Raw genomic sequence first — 20,715 nt, 5'->3', positions numbered from 1 at the left:
AGTGCAAATGATGTGAGCCCTCTCCTCGTGCATGGTCCTAAAGGCACCATCTATGGAACATATATCATATCAACTTAATTAGCATAAACACACATAGAATACACGTTTTTAAAGGTAAGACAGTCGTTGTAGAATCGACCTCGCTAAGTCTTTATTTCCATCTTTAAAAACAGGAAGATGCGATACCTTTTACCAACAGAAACCTGGCCAATTTGTCAAAAGTAGATACAAAATTAGGACGCTTTAAGGCATACAGCATATTAAAGACAAAACAAATCCACTTGCCAATTCAAAACATTTACTATTCCCCTTCAAACGAATTATTTAAATGCGAATTAAAGCCATTCAGAATTAGTTTGCCTGCGCGTTGTGTGCAAAATAAGCCTGCACATTTTTTGTTTGGCGTTACATTTAACATACAATTGAATTACGTATGCGTGATTATTGTAAAATGTAAACAATCAAAAGTACATGTTTTGTTGTCAAAACATTGGTAAATTACTAAATGAATTGTAGAAGTTGTGTTTCATGTTATGCTAGATTAAGTTTTATGTTGTTTGTCTTTTCCCCCTGATAACTATGAAGTTTACCGTGGAAACATTGCGAAACTAAATCATAAATAAATACATTTTTGTTCATTGTATCCAATAATCTGAAAGACCAATATACTTAAAGAAGTAGACGTTTTCTCAACCTACAAACGAAGAGAAAACTTCTGTCTAAAGCAGCACACCTGTAGTCTGCAATTTACTTTGGATTAAGCAGACAAAGATATTTTTAACACAACTCTTTTTGCGTATATATTTCGACATACATTCACCTTTTTACAGAAAATAAAACAGATTCGTATTCATACCAAAGCTGTTTTTTCCATGAGGTCATAGTTATGTTTTTTAAATTATATTTACACAATGGACCTTACAACAGGTTTACCATTCCAACAACTGTAACAATGTAAGCTCGAGGTTTGTGATCGTACTTTACTCAAATCAAACACGCAGGTGACGCGACTCTGTTTACGCACCTGTTGCTGGTGTCGTAGTGGTGCCCTACAGGTGTCGCCTCGCGACGACCAGCACGAGCACGGTCAAGTGTATTGCAGTGCTCAGGAAGCTCTTGAGGTGGCCTCGCCCGGTCACCACCACCACCGTCCCTCTGACCCCGCAGCCGAAGCCGCTCTCCGTCTCCCCGGCCGTCCAGCTTTTCTCCAGCTGGTCCCCGATCCTCCGCAGGCGAGACGCGAGCAACTGAGCCACCGAGCACGGAGAGGGTCGGTAGCCACTGCAGGTGGAGTCACCGGGCAGGAGCAATGGCTGGTCAATCGGTAGCCAGCACATCTTTCTCTGAGAGCACAACCAGTCTTTTCTCTTGAAGTCTTGAGGATATATGACACCCCTTCTCTTCTCTCATCAAACCTTAACTGTGTTTGCGTTCCCCTCCTTTCTCTCCCCCCCCCTCTCTCTACTGTATTATTCATTACAGTGTCACATGGTGTGGGGTTTACATCATCCTTTCCCAAAAGAGAGATGCAATGGTTAACTCTTGAATCTCCCCTGTCTGGTTTGATCTGAGGAGTCTTTTGTTGTAGGGTGTTCTGGGACATTGTGTTCCCTTTTGTTATAATTTAACTGTAAAATATGCAGTTTGTATTATTTATGACCACCCCAGTGGCATTAGATGTGAAATTATTGCATTTATAATCAGAACAATTGTCAGTAAAAACACATATCACACTGAAGAATTGCCGCCTGTATAATAAAACTGCGGAATTAAAAACAAGCGGAACTAATGTACAGCAGTGCGTTGTTCCTCTTCGGACTGTTAATAGTGAAGGACATGTGCTTGTTTATGCTTCGGAACCGAGCTACCCGTCCCTTTCCTGGTCTGTATAGCTAACAAATGCCTACTACACCGCTTCATAACACTTTAAAGTTATATTTTGTCAAGAATGATTGAGAAACATGGCCGAAGACGAGCTTGCTGCGTTCAGGGAGTGTTGGAAAGAAGAATTAACGAGTAGTAAAGACGAGCAACCACTTGTTTGTGCTCCTACCCCTTCGTTGGATGTTCCTAGTCAGTCGGGCCAGAGAGATTTGAAAAATAAGTATTTTGAAAACTTGGAAAATCTCAACGAGGCCCGTAGTCCTTCAAAACAAGAAGAGGGTGGCAGCACCGAGGATGGAGCGTGTGTTGAAGGTGGTGGAGGAAGAGGGGGGGAAGCTGCAGCAGAGCCAGAGGATGAGCCTGAATATGTGTCCATTGCACGTAGTTTACTGGATGGGAGGACCGGTCCACTGCTGGACCGGATTCAGGAGGAGAGAACCAGGAGAAAGAGGCAGTATCAGAACATGACCAACGTGTGCAGGGCATCCCTACAACAGCAGCAGCAGCAGCAGCAGAAGAGAAAGATGAAGAAAGACGAGGAGCTGTTGGATCAACTCATTCAAGATCTGGTATGAGGAGGAGGAGGAGGAGGAGGAGGATGATGATGATGATGATGATGATGGTAGTTGACCAAATAAATACAGACAGATAACGTCTGTTTTAATTGTTTATTTTGCAGAATGAAGTCAATGACATTCCCTTCTTTGACATTGAGTTGCCGTACGAGTTAGCCCTGAAGATATTCCAAAACCTCAACTGTACCGAGCTGGGCCGATGTGCACAGGTAAGCTGCTGTGGTTAAACCTTTGGCAAGACCTTTGCATTACAAACAACAGACAAGACTGAGCTTTATTCTCCTTATTCTGTGTGAAATAACAGGAGCCACACCCCAACATATAGTCCGTTTTGTTAATTTGGAGGGGACCATGTCTTATTTGTCCTTATGGTTAGAGATGCATGATAGCATTGCAGCAATAGTAGCTTTCTATAATGTGCTATCACTCTTTTTTTCATTACAATTCTTCAATTTCTTCCCATTTTACACATAAAAGAGGTTTACCTACACAGAATATCACGAGGTCCTGTGTCATAAATCGTAGACTATAATCTGTCCACCTTTCACATTGTCATGCAGCTCGCTGATCTCAGTTTTTCGATGTGAAGTCCTTAAATCACAGTTACACTTCCCCCAACATGCAGAATCACTGAGGGCAGCATTACTCCCTTATGTGACTTTAACTGGTATAGATTAATGAATTACACGTTGTGTGGCTGACCTGAGTCCACTCGGCAGTCAGCCGGGCTCGTTAATGAAGTGATGCAAGCTCGTACTTCATGCTGACTCAATCCCCCCGTTTCACCGTCCCGATCTCCCCCCAGGTGAGCAGGCCGTGGAGAGTCCTTGCAGAGGACGGCGTTCTGTGGTTCAGGATGTGCACGGCGGAGGGCTACCATCAGGATGCCAGCGTGTCTGACTCCCCCTGCTGGAAGAGCACGCTGCGAGACTGCAGGAACTCGGCCAGAGCTGTGCGCTCCAACTGGAAGGTGAAGCAGAGTCACCTGCTCCTCCACTGGAGTCTGTCTGGTGAAATCAGTGCACAATTTACCGTACATCCCCAGTAGACCGTGGACTGTATGTCTCCAGTTTTAACTGTGATTAGAATTTAGAATATAATACAATATACACCATTCAAAATTGGATTGTAACATCATGGCAATGATGGCAAAGATCTCTTTTTTCTATAAGAAAAAAGAGATCTTTTTTTAGAGACAGGGCTTTAAATGTCAGTATTTGTACTGTGGATGTAACCGTGTTTTCTGTCCAGAACCGAGTGGGATCCATCAGCCAGCTGCAGTTCGAGCTGGGGAAGGTGCTCTGTGACGTCAGCTGCTGTGACAACTTTGTCCTGGCTGGGTGAGTTTGAAGGACTCCCGATATTCGCGAACATCAGCTGTAACTTTGACAGCTCGTATATCCTGAATCCATCCGCTTTCTCTGTCACTCTTTATCTTCTCATATCATTGTCAGTATAAATCTTCTTTTTCATGGTGTTTGATTAAGAATATGTCACATTTAGACACGAGGCGCCGATTGAACGTTTTACGTTAGGTAGGTCGTTCTTGGCAGTGATGCATTTTACATTTTCTAACAGTAGTAAAAGTGACATTGTTGAAATATAAAAGGAAGAACTGGGTAGTTGATGTGAGCAGCAACACATGGCTTTACCTGAAGAAAGTCAGACCACATCAACACAAAATCAAGAGACAAAGTCACAAAATTTGGCAAACAAGATCTTTGATTTGGTTTACTTACGGAAACATGTTTGTTCCTTTTCAGAACTCACTGTAAGCAGCCTCCTGCTGTCGGCAGTTAGGAGCTTAGAGCGTTCCCTATTGGCTTAGGAGTGTAATGCGTCGGTGAGATCATGGCTTGTTATGATGCATTACAGCGTTTTTAAACAAAGATGGAAAAATATGCAAAAACTCTGTTTGCAAGTTTCAACCTTTTAAACTGACTTTTTGATGAAGGGTTTTTTGCAAATAGTCTAAAATAAATAATCTTGTGAATGAGAACAATAACAATTAATGCCTGCAAGCAGATCTTCATACACATCAAGTAAAAAGAAGAATGTCGGGTAAGGAATGAACTGATCTAATAACAGTCTTCAACATTTTAAATCCACAGAAGAAACCATAAAATGACAGTTCAACCTTCCACCACATCCCCCAAAAATGACCCGCTGGAAGTTATTATTGATTGCATTTAATTGATCCAGTTTTCAGATCATTGATGCGTGTTGTCACATATTTATATAGTCTTACTACTGGCTCTACTAATGGCAGTAGTTGGTTAGTGTAAAGCAAACGTGCCCTGAAATCACTGTGCTGGGACAGTGACAGATTGTGCGGCCCAGAGGAGCGTGATGGACTGCCCGCACGGAGATGTGCAGCGTCTCCAGGGAGCGGTGTGATTAGATTCCCCTCAGTCCTGCCGGGTCCCATCGGAGAACACGCTTTTGTTTGCATCTCTGCGGGTTCGCAGATGTAGGACACACTCTACCAAAACAGTCCCATGAAGTTAAGCTCTTTGCAAAAAATGTGGACGTTCCCGTAAGGCCTTCTTCTTGTACCTCGGCTATTAACAAATTCACAACATCAATACTTTTCCCATTATTGGTACCTAAAGGATCATTTATCGAAGTGAAAGTACCTAAATTAGTTTAACTAGAAACAAATCCATAGCAGTTAAGAGTAATCACGAGTGATTCAATTGCATCCGCAAAATCGTATTGGGGAAAACTGGCGGGATGAGATTTGGCACTTAAAAGGCAATATGTCTCGTTAACCCAGCAACTCCTGGAGTCACACGGCGACACGGAGGCCGAATCCGGGGAGGCTCCTGCACAAAGGACGCAGTAATCCTTCCGTGCACTAAAGTTTCCGCCGCATTAAAAGTTTTGACGAAGTGCTTCTTGGATGAGATTCAGCATCATCATCCTGTTGCTAGTCGGCGTTGTGATGTACCAATTAAGTCAAAGTGTGTATTCCTATTGTTTACTTCCTGCCAAACCTCGCGGTGCCAGCCACACACACACACACACACACACACACACACACGTACGCCCTCTGTCACACTTGCTGTCACTGTGTCACACACTCTGGCTGCGAGGCGGATACTTGCTCAGACATGATGGTATCTGTGGAGGTGGTAACGCTGGCAGTTTGTCGTCCCCCACAGTGAGAACTCATTGACTTGAAGAACGAAGGGAAGGGGGGGGCTGATACTTGAGGATGGGAGTGTGAGGGGGAAAAGTAGGATAAGGGGTTGTGTGACTTTACTTGTAGTATTCAACATTTGTAAATCATTAGCACAAGTTATGAGACATTTGTATAAATGATGCAAACTTAACAATCAGTGAGTAGACTTCTGTTGACCTCCACACTGCGTACTGTGAGCCACTGGTTGGATTAATGAGAATCCTGTTGGTTTAGCTTCAGGCACACAAACTGCTCGTACAAATATAAATAGAGAATGTTTCTGAAGTTTAGTGCTGCTACGAACCATCATTTTCATCATCGATTTATCGGCTGATTATTTTCTAAATTCAGAAAATTTCAGAAAATACCAAAAAAAAAAAAGGACTTCTTCAAATGTCTTTATTTGCCCGACCAACAGTGCAAAACAAAACAAAATCACTTTACTGTGATGTCTAACAGAGAAAAGCAACAAATCCTCGGAACAAACCGGAACAATAAAAGTTGTAATTTATAAGTGAAATATGAATCAAACAGTCAGTTCTGATTATCATCAATCAACTACTCGGTTAATTGATAGTTTCAGCTCTTAAGCACCAACCGGTTGTTTTTTGACCGTCTCAACTATTGCTGAAACAATTAATTAATCAGTTTATGGATTAACAGAAAATGATTTGTCAACAATCAGTCAGTTGTTGTCGGGATTTATCATGCAAATAAATATGAGAATATGACTCGACTCTTCACGACAGTGAACCGAATAAATTAGCACGCTGGGGCGACGCTTTTTCATGGTCGCTGCGTCTTTATCCACAATGTTTTAGGAAATTATGATGGGCTTTTTCAACTTTTCTCTTAACATTTTAAAAAGCAAACTATCGAGCAATTAAGCAGCACTGATTAATATTAAAATATAAATAGTCAAATTTTTGCTTCAAATCCTTTTGTAAGGGAATGAAGAGGGTCATACATTTAAAGTTTTATGACTGCATATAAAAAGCTACAGACTTAATTCCAGTGAATGCACCGCTTCACCTCCTGCTGCAGAGCGTCCCCCATAAACAACCCTAATAAGGGTCGAAATGTTCTGCCTCGTTCCGCCCAAACAACACCCCTGTAATCCTGGAAAGATCATGTAACAAAGACTTTAGAAAACAAACTAACAACAAGTCCGAGTGAGTAAAGGAGGAAGGCGTGAGAGGGGAAATGATTCAGTGGTGAGAGGGTGACGTCAGGTATTCTCACGGAGACAAACTTGTCAGCCCGTGATGGAGAAATGGGCATTCATTCTTCTGCTCTGTTCACCAGCCTTTTTGTGCAGAGCTAAATATTTGAATGATGTTCGCTCAGCGTGACCTGATGTGCTTGTTTGTGTCTGCAGGTACACGTCAGGTGATGTGAGGCTGTGGGACACGCTGCACTGGGACTCGACGGCCTCTTACCTGAGGATTAACAGTCTGTCGGCGAACTCTAACCCCAGGCCTCCTGTTAGCCACGTCCAGGTCAACAGAGCAGTGGCTGCAGCTGCTTATGAAGACGGTGTGTGTGTGACGTCACATCAGAGATATATTTATTATATCTTCAGAATAAGTTTTAAATGATCAGACTGAGAAAGCTTGTTGCCTCAGTGCAGTTATTTAAGGTACTTAGGGATTGTGTTTCACCGTCTTTGGGTACAGGCTGTGTGGACCTGTGGAGCACAGAGACCGGTGGAGAGCCCGTCCATCACTACCAGAGCCCCGGGGGGATCCAGGCCCTGGCCCTGAGCCCCGACAGTCCCATTCTGGGCTCCGCCGGTGGGCCTGACGTTCGGCTGGTCGGCGCCGACGATCGCGGCTACTGGAGAACGCTCTGCCAGGCTCAGCTACCCAAGACTGTAAGAGAGGCAGTTTGACTCCTCACATGTATGAAAGGCTCCATGTGTTAATGTGTTAATTAACAGGCTGTGCCTCACACATTTCCCCCTTGTTTCCTCCTTTTTCATGTGAAGTATGGGCGGAAGCATTTAGAGGGTGATTTCGATATTTTTCAACCTTTTCAACCCCGTATTTTCCATGTTTTTGTTTCTAAGTGGCTGACGAGGACAGCACTTTTTTTTAATTGGTCCGGTATTGAAGGAGAGCAGACGTAGACACAAAAACAAAAAACATGGGGAAATAGGCTCCAGGTCGAAAATGTTACCGAAGTTACCCTGAAACACCGCATTTCAGTTTCTGGCAAGAAATTGTCCAAGTGCTGAAATGATGAGTCAATTAAGTAGTGGATGAATTTGTTTATTTAGCAAAATGCAGAACATTTCGTGGGTTCCAGCTTCTCAAATATGAGAACTTTCTGCTTTTCTCAGATAGGATTGTAGATTGAATGTCTTTGGCTTTTGAACTGAACAAAACATTTAAAGATATCACCTTGGGTTGTGGAGAATAAAGGAGTTTTGTTAAATAAATAAATGGAAAATAAATAAACTTTCTTTTTTTCTTTTTATAAACTATGCAATTATTTGATTATGAAAACCATCTTCAATTCCAAATTGTTGTGTAACTGGTAGAATATATGACTTCATGAGAAACTGAAGACATTTTAATAGAAATTCTTTGAGGAATAAAATTAAGCTATTTCATAAAAATACAAAAAAAATCCTTTTGAACTAAGTTTCGGACATAATTCATTTGGACATCAGGCGAAGCCACAACTGCATAAGAGAGTGAAACCCTGCACTTCTTTCTGCTGTATGTGTAAAGTGCGCCTCCATCTCCGTCTGCATGGCAGGTAGAGAGCCTGGTTCTGGTGCCAGGCAGAGGGCAGCAGTGCCCGCTGGCGGCTCTGGCAGCTGGAGATGCCGTGCACCTGTTGGACCCCCGGGAGGAGGAGCCACGGACGCTCCACTCGGTCTACGGTCACCCTGTTACCTGTCTGGATGCCGCCGACTCGCATGTTGCATTCGGAGTGAAGCGCACGGGCTGGGCCATGCACGACGGGGGAAACAAGGTGGGCTCAGTCACTCTGCACGATTCTTGTTGAACATTGACAGTTTGTTAGTTGGTGCAGTGAGTCAGAGTTAAGGATATATTCCAATTACATTAACAGATTGTGGTACAACATTTTAACCGGAAAGATATGTTGCATACTCGCATAGAAGAAGGGTCTAAATTGATCTCAGTATTAGTCCTAAAAATACTACCACTACTAATACATTTGATTTTGAAGCCAGAAGTACATAAATACAAGTAAATACCAACATAAACAGAAAAAGCTTGACTTAAAAGACGAGTTATAAGTCTGCGTTAATGACCCCATCTGCACCTCAAGGTTCATAAACTCTCAATTTTGACATTTTGGTCGAAACATGGTGGAGTTCTGGCTTCACAAATCCACCAATATGTGAAGTGAAGCAGCTCCTCGATCACAAATGAATGCCTTGGAAGGCGGGACTAGTTCAAACCAAAGTGAGCTACTTTATACTGTGATGATTACCGCGTCCATTGTGAACACAGCACTCTGGTGTTTGTGTGTTAATGGCATTGATGGAAATGTATCAAGGCCTCTTTTATGCTTTCTGCAATTGAAAAGTCCCGGGAAGACAAATAACCCTAAACCCAACCTTGAGTGAATGGAACCGTGCAGCTGGATGTTAGATGTATTATGAAAAAATGAATTCTACCCAGACCTTGCTAATTGGCATGAAAGGTTTCCAAAAGAGTTAACAAGGTCACTTGTGCTCTCAACAGGTGCTTAATGAAAAAAAAATGGTAAATAGTTTGTTTTGCTCAAATGGAATGATGCGTGCTTTCTTTAAAAAAAATACTATTCATGCAGAGCAGAGCAGTGAGGGCAGATGTTTTTGGCATCAGGCCATCATGAGTTTAATCACTGGCTTATAGATAAATCTTTTCTGCCCTCGTGATTTAAACTCCTTTTTGAGAAAGTAGCACACTTATTTTAGTGACATTAAGTCTGGTTTACATTTTAGATGCAATGGAAACAAAGATGGTCCTCTCGGTGTAAACTTGGTCTCTTGACAGCGTGATCGCTGTGTCCCCTCAGACATGAATGCCATGTACCTGTGGGGGATTGCTTTATAGTAGACATAGCGTGCGTAAATAGCGACATGCTCTCATTGGTCCCTGCTCCTAATCACAACAGCCTTTAAGGCCACTTTGATCAACTTTTGTTCCCCAAGCTGCATCTGTTTGCTTCTAATAATACTGTGTTACTAAGGACCCCGCGCTCCTAATTGACTCTTGAGCCTTTACACAGATAGCTCAAAGAGCCATGAGACGAAACCATTCTGTCGGGATCAGGAGGCAGCTCTGCAGGAGCCGCCATGCTTTTAAAGCTCGCTTCGTCAAGATATTTGTTGTCATAACGGATCAAACAAAGGATAAAGAAAGCTGCTGCATCCCAAGATGATGTTTTTGCATTAAAAAAAAAGGCAGATGTCAGTTGCCGAAGCTTTAGAACAGCAAGGACCGGCCGAGCACTCTCTGCGTGTGTGTGTGTGTGTGCAAAGCAATCTGTTTGTTGTAGACGGGTTTTTGGCAAAGCTTCTCCACTGACATCACCCCTGTTAGAAGATGATGCAGTGATAGGCGGCGCTAAAGCACCACATAGTGGACCAAGCAGAGAGTAGCAGTGAGGGAGATGTCAGCCTCATCTTATCATGACAAAACAAAGTCACGCTGGGCGATGCAGAGGCAGAAATCTGCTATTTATTTTATCGTTATCCATTTAATGTAACTAGAAAGACACTCGTAGGCGAGATGGTTTTGAGGTTCAGGTACGCAGTGAGAAGAGAAAAATACATTTCGTTAGTATTTCCTTAAACGATGTTATTGTACCGCCTGTATTAGATTATTAGATTTAATTTAGAGCTGAAATGATTTGTGGATTAATCGATTAAAATGGCAAAAGACAACAACTGGCAACTATTTTGATAATCGATTAATTAAAGTGGAAATTCAAAGCATTCTGTAAGAAGTGGCTGTTTTTCTTTTATATCATTTTAAACAGAATATCTTTGGGTTTTGGATCGATGGTTGAACTTTTTACTGACATTTTATTGACAAAATGCCTCAATTATTGTAAAAAATAATTATCAGATGGATCAATAATGGGGTCCCTGAATCTGTATTCCAAATTTCCCAATTTCTTTTCTCTTATGAGTTAAGAGTTTAGTGGCAGTTTTTCCTCATTTTGAAACCTCATCTTAAATCGTTGTTGATGTCGCCCAATAAAACCCAATAAAACATTTTACGTTCATTTTCATGTGCAAATAAATTTGGACCAATCTCAGACTCCCATCGAACTGAAATCATCATTTTTATCTCCAGCTTTGAATTTTCCCAAGTTAAGGATAAAACGCAGCAGTTCCTTTCCTTGCACACTTTGCATTTTAGATTTGATTCATTTCATCTGCGGTACAGAAGCGCAGAAAGTCTTTCAAACTTTATTGTTTCCTCTGTGATCTTAGCCCAAACTTCCATCTAATTTATGCCAATCCATGACTAGCAAACTCCTCTTACTAATTAAAATATATCACAAATGTAATTAACCTGTTTGTCACTCTCATCACGCTTCCTAACAGCAATATTCACACCGCGGAGAAGACGAAGCATGAATTGGCTGCAAACCGTCAGTTATGTGGCCTTTCGTAAGAAAACATATGCTTCATTAAAATCTGTCAATATGACTTCCTCGAAAGTCATCTCACACCTCTGTGTCTCACAGCAGAGTGGAACATTTTCATTTACAGCTTTGTGACTTACATGAACTCAACCATACTGTCATGTTGTTGTTTTACTTGATTCGGGCTCAGCGGTGGTCACGGAGTTTGTTGCAGTTTGTTTTTGTCAAAAATCTGCCAGCTTGAAGTACAAATGCTGCTTTGTGTCGTTGATTCAGAAGATTCTTTATCATATTTTGGCTTGTGTTATCGTTTAGTTTGTGGCTTTGTATTCTAGCCCCCCATCTTTGTTGGCGTTTGTCAGTAGGTTTGTGTTTGTGTGTGTGTGTGTGTGTGTGTGTGTGTGGTCGGAGCCAGTCTCCAGATCCTCATTACTACTCACCACCTTCTTGCCAGTGGACCGGGGGGGGGGCACCCAGGCATCCACCCAGCCCGTGGCTGGGCTGTCAACTCAAGCTGGCATCTCCGCTGGCAAGCTATCCATCCGCTGCAGTGGATGCACCACACGGCACAAGTGCTGTCAGAAAACCTGTCATCCTCCCATCGCCTGAAGTTCACAAGGCCGGTTGGATGCAACGGTTGGATGTAGATGGGGCTCATAGATAGTATGCGTAGAGATACGGAGGATGGAGAGGTATTGTCCCAAATCAGGAGCAAGACATCAGACCATCAGGATCATTTACTCAGTAAAGCCCTCAACAGCTTGCTTCCTAGAAAAAGCACAGCAGAGGTTGGGGGGTGACGATGGTAATATCGAGGTTAGGTGTAGGAGTTTCACGTGAACAATGCAGCAGTTGAGTATGCAGGATGGGTGGACATATTGTCAGGGATCACATCATTATTCCACTGATGGGTTTTACTCAGCAGTGTAACCTCTCTACTGAGCGCACCTTTCTAGTTTGAGTAAAAAAATACTTAGAAAGTTCAGACCTCGTCGCTCCCCACAGACATGCACAAAGATCAGAACTGCAGATATTCGGGAGTGACGAAAAAACAATTGGATGCAAAGATTAACATCAGCTGTTCTGTGTAATAAACAGTGCTGAGCTGCAGCTCAAATTAAAACAAGCTTCCCAGCTTTCAGATGATGTTCACGACTTCTATGTGGCTAATACTGTCGGACGGATATTTCCCCCTAAAGATGCCTTGTCTCCGCCTAAAGAAAGTGTCTATATGAGTCTCTGACACGTGGACGGTGCTGTTTCAGGATGTTACAATTCCAGTATGTGCTTTCAGTTGTCTTGTGGATGACACTAAGGCGTTTACTTTCTTTATTTATCCATTTTGCATTTGTTGAATTAGTTTTGGGCCAGACGTCAGCAGCTTCATAACCTTTCCCTCTAGCTCCTTGTTTTGTCCGGGGAGAAATCAAACACAGCTGTACACAAACTTCTCTACAACTTTGGAAATACACAAAATAATACAACTGTTGTGTACTTTAAGACAGTTTGAGATGCTGCTCTGCCTTGTTGGGTGATGCGCTCCCAAAAACCTGCCATGATCTGGTCCAATGTGCTAATCTCTGTTTGTCCACATGGTGTCTAAACCCAATGTAGCTCTAAATCCATATTTGTTTCAGACGTGGGTGTGTGTGTGTGTGACAGGGAGGCTGCAGATTTCAGTCCAACCTTCCACCTCAGCTGGGTGTTTCACTTGTTTGTTTCTCCCACTACTTGATGGAGCATTGGTGAAATCTGAGCCCTCCGTGGCACATGGCTTTCTATTCCTGCCGTTTGATATTCCACTTGAAAGGTTTTTCTCAAAAGTGAAGCGCCGATTGCCGAATGTTTTAATCTTTTTGAAAGCAAAGGGAGTAATTACATTAACGTCCAGTTACAAGCCGCCATTAGAGTTGTCTTTGTCTGCCAGCCTCACTGGTGCTCCAGCAAGTGCATTAAGCTAACAGCTCCTCTGCAGTCCTGCTCATGATTAATACTCCTCTAAACAGCCCCCTTTATAATCACAAAGCGGCCCGTTTGCCTCCCTCTGCGACATTTCTTCATTTCAGTGAGCGAGGTGGACCGATATTTAATAAACGATATCGTCCAGAAGCTGTAAAGATTCATCGAGAACAGCAGGCTGAACTTGATTTCTGCTCCCTCCCCCTCCCTCCCCTCTCCTCCGCTGTCCAAATCCTATCAAGCTGTCATTTCAAAGTCCGGTGTGATTTGGGCTTTGCCCCGGGGTGGTGCACAATTAAAGCTCTGCTTGGCTCAAATAAGGGACACACACAAACTGCTGGCACCTCCTCGAGGCTTACATCATGCCTCTTCTTTCTTTTTTTTTACCTTCAGTCAAACTCCTTTGTCTTCGTCGCTGTCTCTCCATCTCGCTCTCTTCCTGTCTACCTCTCTCTCTCTCTCTCTCTCTCTCTCTCTCTCCCCCCCCCCTCCCTCCTTGGTTTAATTTCTTAATCGTTTTAATTATTCAAAGACATTTTTGCCTGGCGGTTATCCTGTTTGTTCCGTCTCATTTGGATGAGAAAACACCAGCCACTAATTGACCAATTAGGCCAGCTCCAGATGACATCATTGTAGTTTGTATGAAGAAAGTTTGCTGCAGCCATTGAGCCAGAGGCAATGGAGGACATCTCTGTCAGTAGTTGAAGAATGCCCATAGGTTGATTTATTTAAGACTTCTGTGCTGCTTTGCTTTTAATTAACTGGCAAAGCTTCACTTTGGTTAGCCGTGTTTGTCTTTTTTATGATATATACGAAATCCAATATTGTCAATCATATTTCAGTGTGTAGTTTTAAATTGTGCAATTTGCAGAGAATTAGCGGAGCAATTTTAAAATCACCAACAGTGAACTTAAATTAGCTTCATGTTTTAATGAAAGGAAATAACTTTTATTTGAGTGAGTTAAAGAAGAACATTGTTTTTGTTGAATCTAATATAAACAAATCTCTTTGCTAATAAGATCTCAGATCCTAAATTATGAATTGTAATGAAACGGTGACTATGAGGGTAAAAGAGCAGACTTTAATGTGAGCGGTGTAAGAATTGTAGCCCCTTTTTCACACAATTTTGGGGGCAAAAAGTCATGAAGTAATCAAATGAAATCATCATTTTTAATATTTGGTTGTGCAAATCCTTTTCCATGTCTGTCTGCATGAAGTCTTACAGCCCATAGACATCACCACTATATTCTATGGCGATGATGATGCAGCCATGCTTACTTCTTTGTTCAACTTCAGTTTAGGGCTTTTTGTCCTGCTGCATTGTCTAATAGTGCTGACTCTGTGTAAATAGGGGCCATAAAGTCCGACACGGTTCACCAGATATTGATGTAAACACCCTCCAAAAGCTCAGAGCCAACTCTCTAAACTCATACTCCTTATGTTGTACTCGCTCAGACATTTGGTGGTTGTGCATTTGGAGGTTGACTGAATTTCAGATTTAAAATGGTTGATGTTTTTGTGTGTTCTTGCTTGTTCAGATCCACGTCTACAGCCTGGAGACGGGCAAACCTGTGGCATGCGTCGGCGACTCGCTGGGAGACTTCACTTGCATCAACCTGAGAGACGGCCCTCCTCACCTGCTGGTGTGCGGAAACAAGGACAGGAGGTAGGACACTGAGATAAAAAAAACAAACACATGCATTGTCAGACAGATGGAGAGTCTCTCAATGCTGACACTCAAACATCACAAATGGATGAAACTGAGCCAAGAACTTAAGATGAACGGAGTGTCTGTTAAGTAGTTTCCTCACAGTGGGCTGAGGCTTCAGTCCTTGCACAGTGGAGAACAGGTGTGTGTGAGAAGACATGGCTCTTTTCAATTTGTGCATTAGTCACGCTTCTCGGTCTCTCTGCCGCCTTGACGAACAAAGCGTCGTGGGTGTTGACATACCTAGATGTGAGACGTTTTGTTCTCTGTGTTGAATAGAGCCGTCTGTCTCCTCCATTACCTGGGATACTATACGACAAAAAACAAAATCTGGCCTTCTTGATCCCATCCGGCGACAACACACACATCCATGCATGTACACACACACACACACACTTGCCTCCTCGCTAACCTGGCTCGCCAGATGAGGAAAGACACATAAAAGAGCCATTCATCTATTCTGCACTTGTTAGCGGGCGCTGCGGTGCATGAGCTGGCAGGAAAAGAAAAATCCCTGGCGCGTCCTCGTCCAAAGCTGCCCCTGCTGTTTCTATTCAGAACCAAATCCATCTGGCTGTAAAGTAGTTGGCTTCCAGCGAAAGACAGACCACATCATATTGTTTAGGATCTGTCTTCTTACTAGTTATGACTCCTAGCAACTGCACAAAAACACAATGCGTATAAAGATGTTTTTGTCAAGTGCCAAAAGGAAATGCTCTACGTTGTTTATTTTATTGAGGAATTGAAATAGTTGTTTTCTCGCCAGAGCATTGTTAGAGTCTTTATCCAATTCCTCTCCGCTTTACTTTTGTTCTTTGCTTTCTGGTGTGTAGTGTTGGATTCACACACACACTAGCTTGGCTCTTCCACTTTGGCCCCAGCTGATGCAGCGCACAGTCGAAGACAAATGGGGGAGACGGTCGGCGATCTTGGCCGTCTGACAGGGTGGCTTAAGGCCAAAGCCTAATGCATCCCTTCTTTTTGTCCAAATGAGTTTTGTCCCTCTGTTTTTTTTTTTTTTGTGGGATCCGGGAAGCAAATGAGGGGTCTTGATCAGGGCTGTTTGGAAGAAGGCCACATCTGTGCACACAGGGAAAGATGTGGGCTAAGAGCAAAATTGGATGCAGTTAGAGGAAGGGAAGAAGTAGTGAGTGTCATACCTGTGGCTATTGGTCACTTATCACTTATCACCATGCATGACTGCACTTCTTGAGTCCAGCCTCTTGAAGCCTATGATTTGACTTCAAGTTGTCTCTTTTAAATCTATTCTGTTTTTAGTCCCACTAACAACATGGTTCCAGGGATGGCAGGGTCCGCCACTTTGGTCCAGAATGTAATCCCTCAAAAGTGATGCGATGGATATCATTTTGTACAGACTTTCTTGGTTCTCTGAGTCCTACTCTCTTTGGTGATCAAAGTATTCCTTATCCAGTGGAAAAACTGCAACATATACTAAATGATTTGGCACAAACTATTGTCGAGACATTCATGTTTTCTCGACAGATAGTCCTAATGACTTTGGTCGATCTTAAGTGGCTTGTAGGATTGATTTAAGAGAACTTGCCGCATCCACCAATTTTCTCGTATTTTGGATTTTCTATAACACAATTAACTGGATTCCGTTGCAGTCATCCATCGCCTTGCTGGGGCGAAATGTTTTTCATATTGAACCATTTCTTCTTTATTTCAGTGACAGTGTGCCCGTCAGGTGATTATTTCCCCCCCATTCCTTGGCTTTAGCAGGTTCCTTAATTCCGCTGCTTCTCAGGATTGCGCCCTCATGTATGAACAGGTGGCATTCATCATGCTCACGCTGGTCACTACCACAGTTACATGAAGTTAGAAAGCATTTGCAGAATCTGACGTGGAACCAAAAAAGAGTACGAGAAAGTTAAGATTAGAATACCAAAAATCTCTTGTATGAGGTCCATTGTCTCCACAACTATTGGATGGATCCCCATGAAATGTTGTGCTAACTTAAGAACACCCTTCTAAATTGATCAATACGTGACAAACGGATGACATTCCCATCAGCCTCTGCTGTTGTTTGTGATAATTAGCAAATATTAGCATGCTAACTCGCTACGCTAAGAGCATGGTAAACATTATACCTACTCATGTTAACATTGCCTTTAGCTCAAAGTACCACTGTGCCTAAGTACAAGCAAGCTTAGTCGGCCCTTGGCAAACCCTTGAAGAACAAATTGTGAAAAACGAATTTGTTTCACCTGTTGTGGAGTTTGGTTTACACATGCCTCATTCTTGAAAGGATCTTGTACTGGTCTTGGAATAGGTTGGTCTTAACCCACAGGTTGTAACTGCAAAGTCTTTAGAGCAGAAAGCAAACAAGACTAGAATACCAAACCAGACCACTTGGGATCACCAAATCACAGGTTTGCGTCGCACACAGTCCTCAGTGAATAGTGATTAATGTCTCGTCCAGTCTGCAGGAAACTAACCGGAGTTATCCGAACCTTTTCCAACACTGAGCTGCTCCTGATTAATGAAGAGGAGTCTGGCCACTGACAGCTCACTGAAGACAGAGCCCTCCTCCAACATTAGATTTATGGCTCCCTGCGGCCTGCCAGTAATGCTCAGTCCTCATTGTTTAAATGTGTGCTTCCATCACGTAATGCCACTAAACAGGCAAAAGTAACTGCAGACAACAAGACTGCGGTGCCCATTTAGCCATTTAACTCTGATTCTTGGGGGAAAAAAATAACTTGTGGAAGCGGAAATGTAATCTGTGTGAGTCCCTTAAGTGAATTTCATTATGGTAATGAAGTCTTGGAAGAAGGTTGAGCCTGGATGGAGTCATGTCCTGGATGCTTTCAGCTGCAATAAAGCCACAATGACGACAGATGGAGCTGAAGGTCCCCTGAGCTTTTGTGATGCTCATGAAACCCAGACAGCCAATAATCCCTGCTGTTTCCTTTTTTATCAAATAAACACTAACACAAATAATGTTATTATAATAATAATAGTGATCATACCAATGATAATCATCATCATAGTAGTCATATTATCATGAAGACCACATAACACTTTTCTGAAAGTAGAATTTATAAAGTGCTTTGTAGAAAGGACTGACAAGCCATTATCTAAATCAGGATATTTATTAAAATACATAATCGTGTGAAGACATTCAATACAAAATAAATACAAAATAACAGAAGAAAATAATTCAATCGTTAAACAAATGACTAAAATAAAGCTAAGAGTCGGGTCAAAATCATTAAAAGTCTACAAAGCTGCATTTAAAACATGAAGGTTTTCTGCTTTTGGCCACATTTAACAGTTAAAAAAAAAAAAATGTGATCAGCAAAATCCTCAAATGAGTTTATTCGTGTTTACTTTGTGGAGGGATGTGAGACTTTTTCACCACACTGCATATTCTGTACCTGCTGTTGTCTTACACACCCTCTATTCACGGCTCTTTTTGTTTTCTTTATTCATTTTTTGTTGACTATTCTCTAGTGTTGTGTTGTTGAGGCTGGAACTAAGAGCTTGCTTTGGCACGTGTGCTTCAGCATCTATTTGTCTTTGGTCTCTTGACTGAATGTTTGAAAGTTCCTTCATAAGTGGGAATAGTGTCCCTTTGTCTGTAAATGAATGCGCTCTTTGACAAACTGTGCTCTCTCTCTCTTGTGCAGTCTTGGAGTCCTACGCCTCAGTAAGCAGGAAGTGAAATCCCAAATTATCACGCTTCACTGTAAATGACTGATGCTATTGTACTCACTTCACTTCTTATTCTTTCATAGGACTCACTTACAGCATTAGAGATATTCCTACGTGGTGTTACATTTATAAAGTAATGATAAATAAATAAATGTGTTCATCTCTGCTGTGATTCAGGGTGAGGGTGTTTGACCTGCGAGCCGGCTCCTCCGTGGCGTCCCTGTACGCCCACCACCTGGGCGTCACCTCGGTGCAGGCGGACGACTGGAAGGTTGTTAGCGGCGGAGGCGAAGGACTGGTGTGTGTGTGGGAGATGAGGATGGGAGCGAAGCTGTGGGAGATGCACAACAGGTGGGATTGTCTTTCTTCCGAGCCACAGAGATCCAAACTCTCAGCTGCACTGATACAATCCACAGTCTTCAAAGAAGTCACATTTCTTTAAGTTACCGAGCTTCTCTGTTTGTTTCTAATGAATCACAGTTGTGGTGTGTGCCTTCGAGGTTAGAGTTAATTAAGGCATTTACAAAACCCATTAACCCAGTGGCTGCATTGATGTGTCTTATTGATCTCCAAATTATTTTAAGTGCCACAAATAAGATAATTGTCCAAACAGAATGATATGTTGTTTAATTCATCGCAGCACGGACAAATTATTCATAGCTTGTATTAACAAATGTAAATCACATGCTTTTATTTTGAAACCAATTTTGTACCACATTCACATGGTCCAAATTAAGGGAAATGTCAATGTATGCAGCTGTTAGGAAACATTTATTTTGGGTCAAATGTGAGGAATACAATCAGAATTTGGACATTTTTAGATATAGTTCTCGACATCTTTGTAGAAAAACACTAACATGCACAAGTGAAAAACGGTTTATATATTTTGTACTGAAGGTGTTTTCTGTCTTGGCTGCAGGCATCCTGTAAGGCACGTCCGCTTCAACACCAGCACCCTGGTAACGGCCAACATCCCCGATGACAAGTCGCCAAGGGGGGCCTGCATCACAGACGATGACCTCACAGCTCACCGCAGGTCACCGATCTCCCTCCCACACTTCTTCTTCTTTTTAAATCCTGGATCTCTTCTCGACATCCACCTCCCATTCCCCACGTGCTTACAGAGTCAGAAATACGCAGTGCATTGACTGCTTTTCTGTACGTTAGGTTTTGTAGAAGCAAATTAGTGTATCTCCCAAAATGTGGCTCTATTCCTTTAAATGGCAATATATTGCCACAGTCAAAGTAATTACAGCGCACTTTGTTATTACGAATGGGATGGTGTTTAAGATGGCTGGAAGCTTGTTTCATGCTAGTTTGCTTTCTCAAAATTAAATTGGGACCACATCTCCCCGACTACCTGCTGCTCCTCTGTCGGAGTTTTTTATTGAAGCCTACAAAGCAGCATGCAACGAACTGATTAAAGTCAGGCTTTAAAGTGACACCACCACTAATGATAAAGCTGCATTTTGATCTTCCACAGATGTGTCAGTGGTTTAAAACTAGACTGATCTCACCTCTGCTCAATAGCCTACTCAAGTGAAATGAGTGATATCTCTGTCGTGTGTTTATCCTTCAGACACAGGGGAGTCATCTGCCATTACGACTTCTCTGAGGACGCGTTGTCACAGGATCACATCCTGCCCATCTGCAGGTCCGACTACATCGAGTCCTCCGGCTACAACTACAACATCGGCCTGGCGGTGCCTTACGACAAGCTGCCTGGCTGCCACCCATCCCACTGACACGCAGCTCTACAGACTGACACGCAGCGTTACAGACTGACACTGAGCTCAGTGAGTGACTGAACGGACAATAGAAACGTTTACCGTTAATCAGTTTGATTCTCCAAGCGGGATCCTTTTATTTAATTACTTTCCTTTTATCAAGCTTCTTAGGAATTGTATATTTCAATGTATACTATCTGTAACTGTATTTGTAATGGACAGTGTGCCCAGATGTTACACAGGATCACAGTCCTATAAACCATTGCTTTAATGAATTTTTTATAGCATAGTTTTCTTGATTTGAATCAGTGCTGCTGTGAAACATTACAGCAATAAAAAGTCGTATTTTTACCTTGTGTTTCTTCCGAGTACATTTTTTTA

The 20,715-nt window shown here is 42.4% G+C and overlaps 1 protein-coding gene across 1 annotated transcript; it reads left to right on the top strand.

The window, feature by feature from the left end:
* Window positions 1–1,835: 1,835 nt before the first annotated feature.
* On the top strand, window positions 1,836–20,685 carry fbxw8 (F-box and WD repeat domain containing 8). Its single transcript, XM_076104474.1, has 11 exons — window positions 1,836–2,453; window positions 2,564–2,668; window positions 3,265–3,429; window positions 3,711–3,799; window positions 7,022–7,179; window positions 7,320–7,516; window positions 8,407–8,625; window positions 14,760–14,887; window positions 18,785–18,958; window positions 19,527–19,643; window positions 20,187–20,685. The coding sequence occupies exons 1-11, from the start codon at window positions 1,962–1,964 to the stop codon at window positions 20,350–20,352; spliced, it is 2,010 nt and encodes a 669-aa protein (XP_075960589.1). The 5' UTR covers window positions 1,836–1,961; the 3' UTR covers window positions 20,353–20,685.
* Window positions 20,686–20,715: the final 30 nt, after the last annotated feature.

Source organism: Anarhichas minor, unplaced genomic scaffold (genome assembly GCF_050575085.1).
Source record: "Anarhichas minor isolate MPS153535 unplaced genomic scaffold, ASM5057508v1 ptg000030l, whole genome shotgun sequence".
Lineage (NCBI taxonomy): Eukaryota > Metazoa > Chordata > Actinopteri > Perciformes > Anarhichadidae > Anarhichas > Anarhichas minor.
Note: the sequence above shows the minus strand (reverse complement) of the source record. Positions and strands in the feature narration are given on the sequence as shown.

Coding starts and splice junctions, on each gene's coding strand:
- fbxw8 (XM_076104474.1), top strand. CDS start 1,962: ATGGCCGAAGACGAGCTTGCTGCGTTCAGGGAGTGTTGGAAAGAAGAA. Junction 8,626..14,759: donor TGCACGACGGGGGAAACAAG/GTGGGCTCAGTC, acceptor TTGCTTGTTCAG/ATCCACGTCTACAGCCTGGA. Junction 18,959..19,526: donor CTGTGGGAGATGCACAACAG/GTGGGATTGTCT, acceptor TCTTGGCTGCAG/GCATCCTGTAAGGCACGTCC.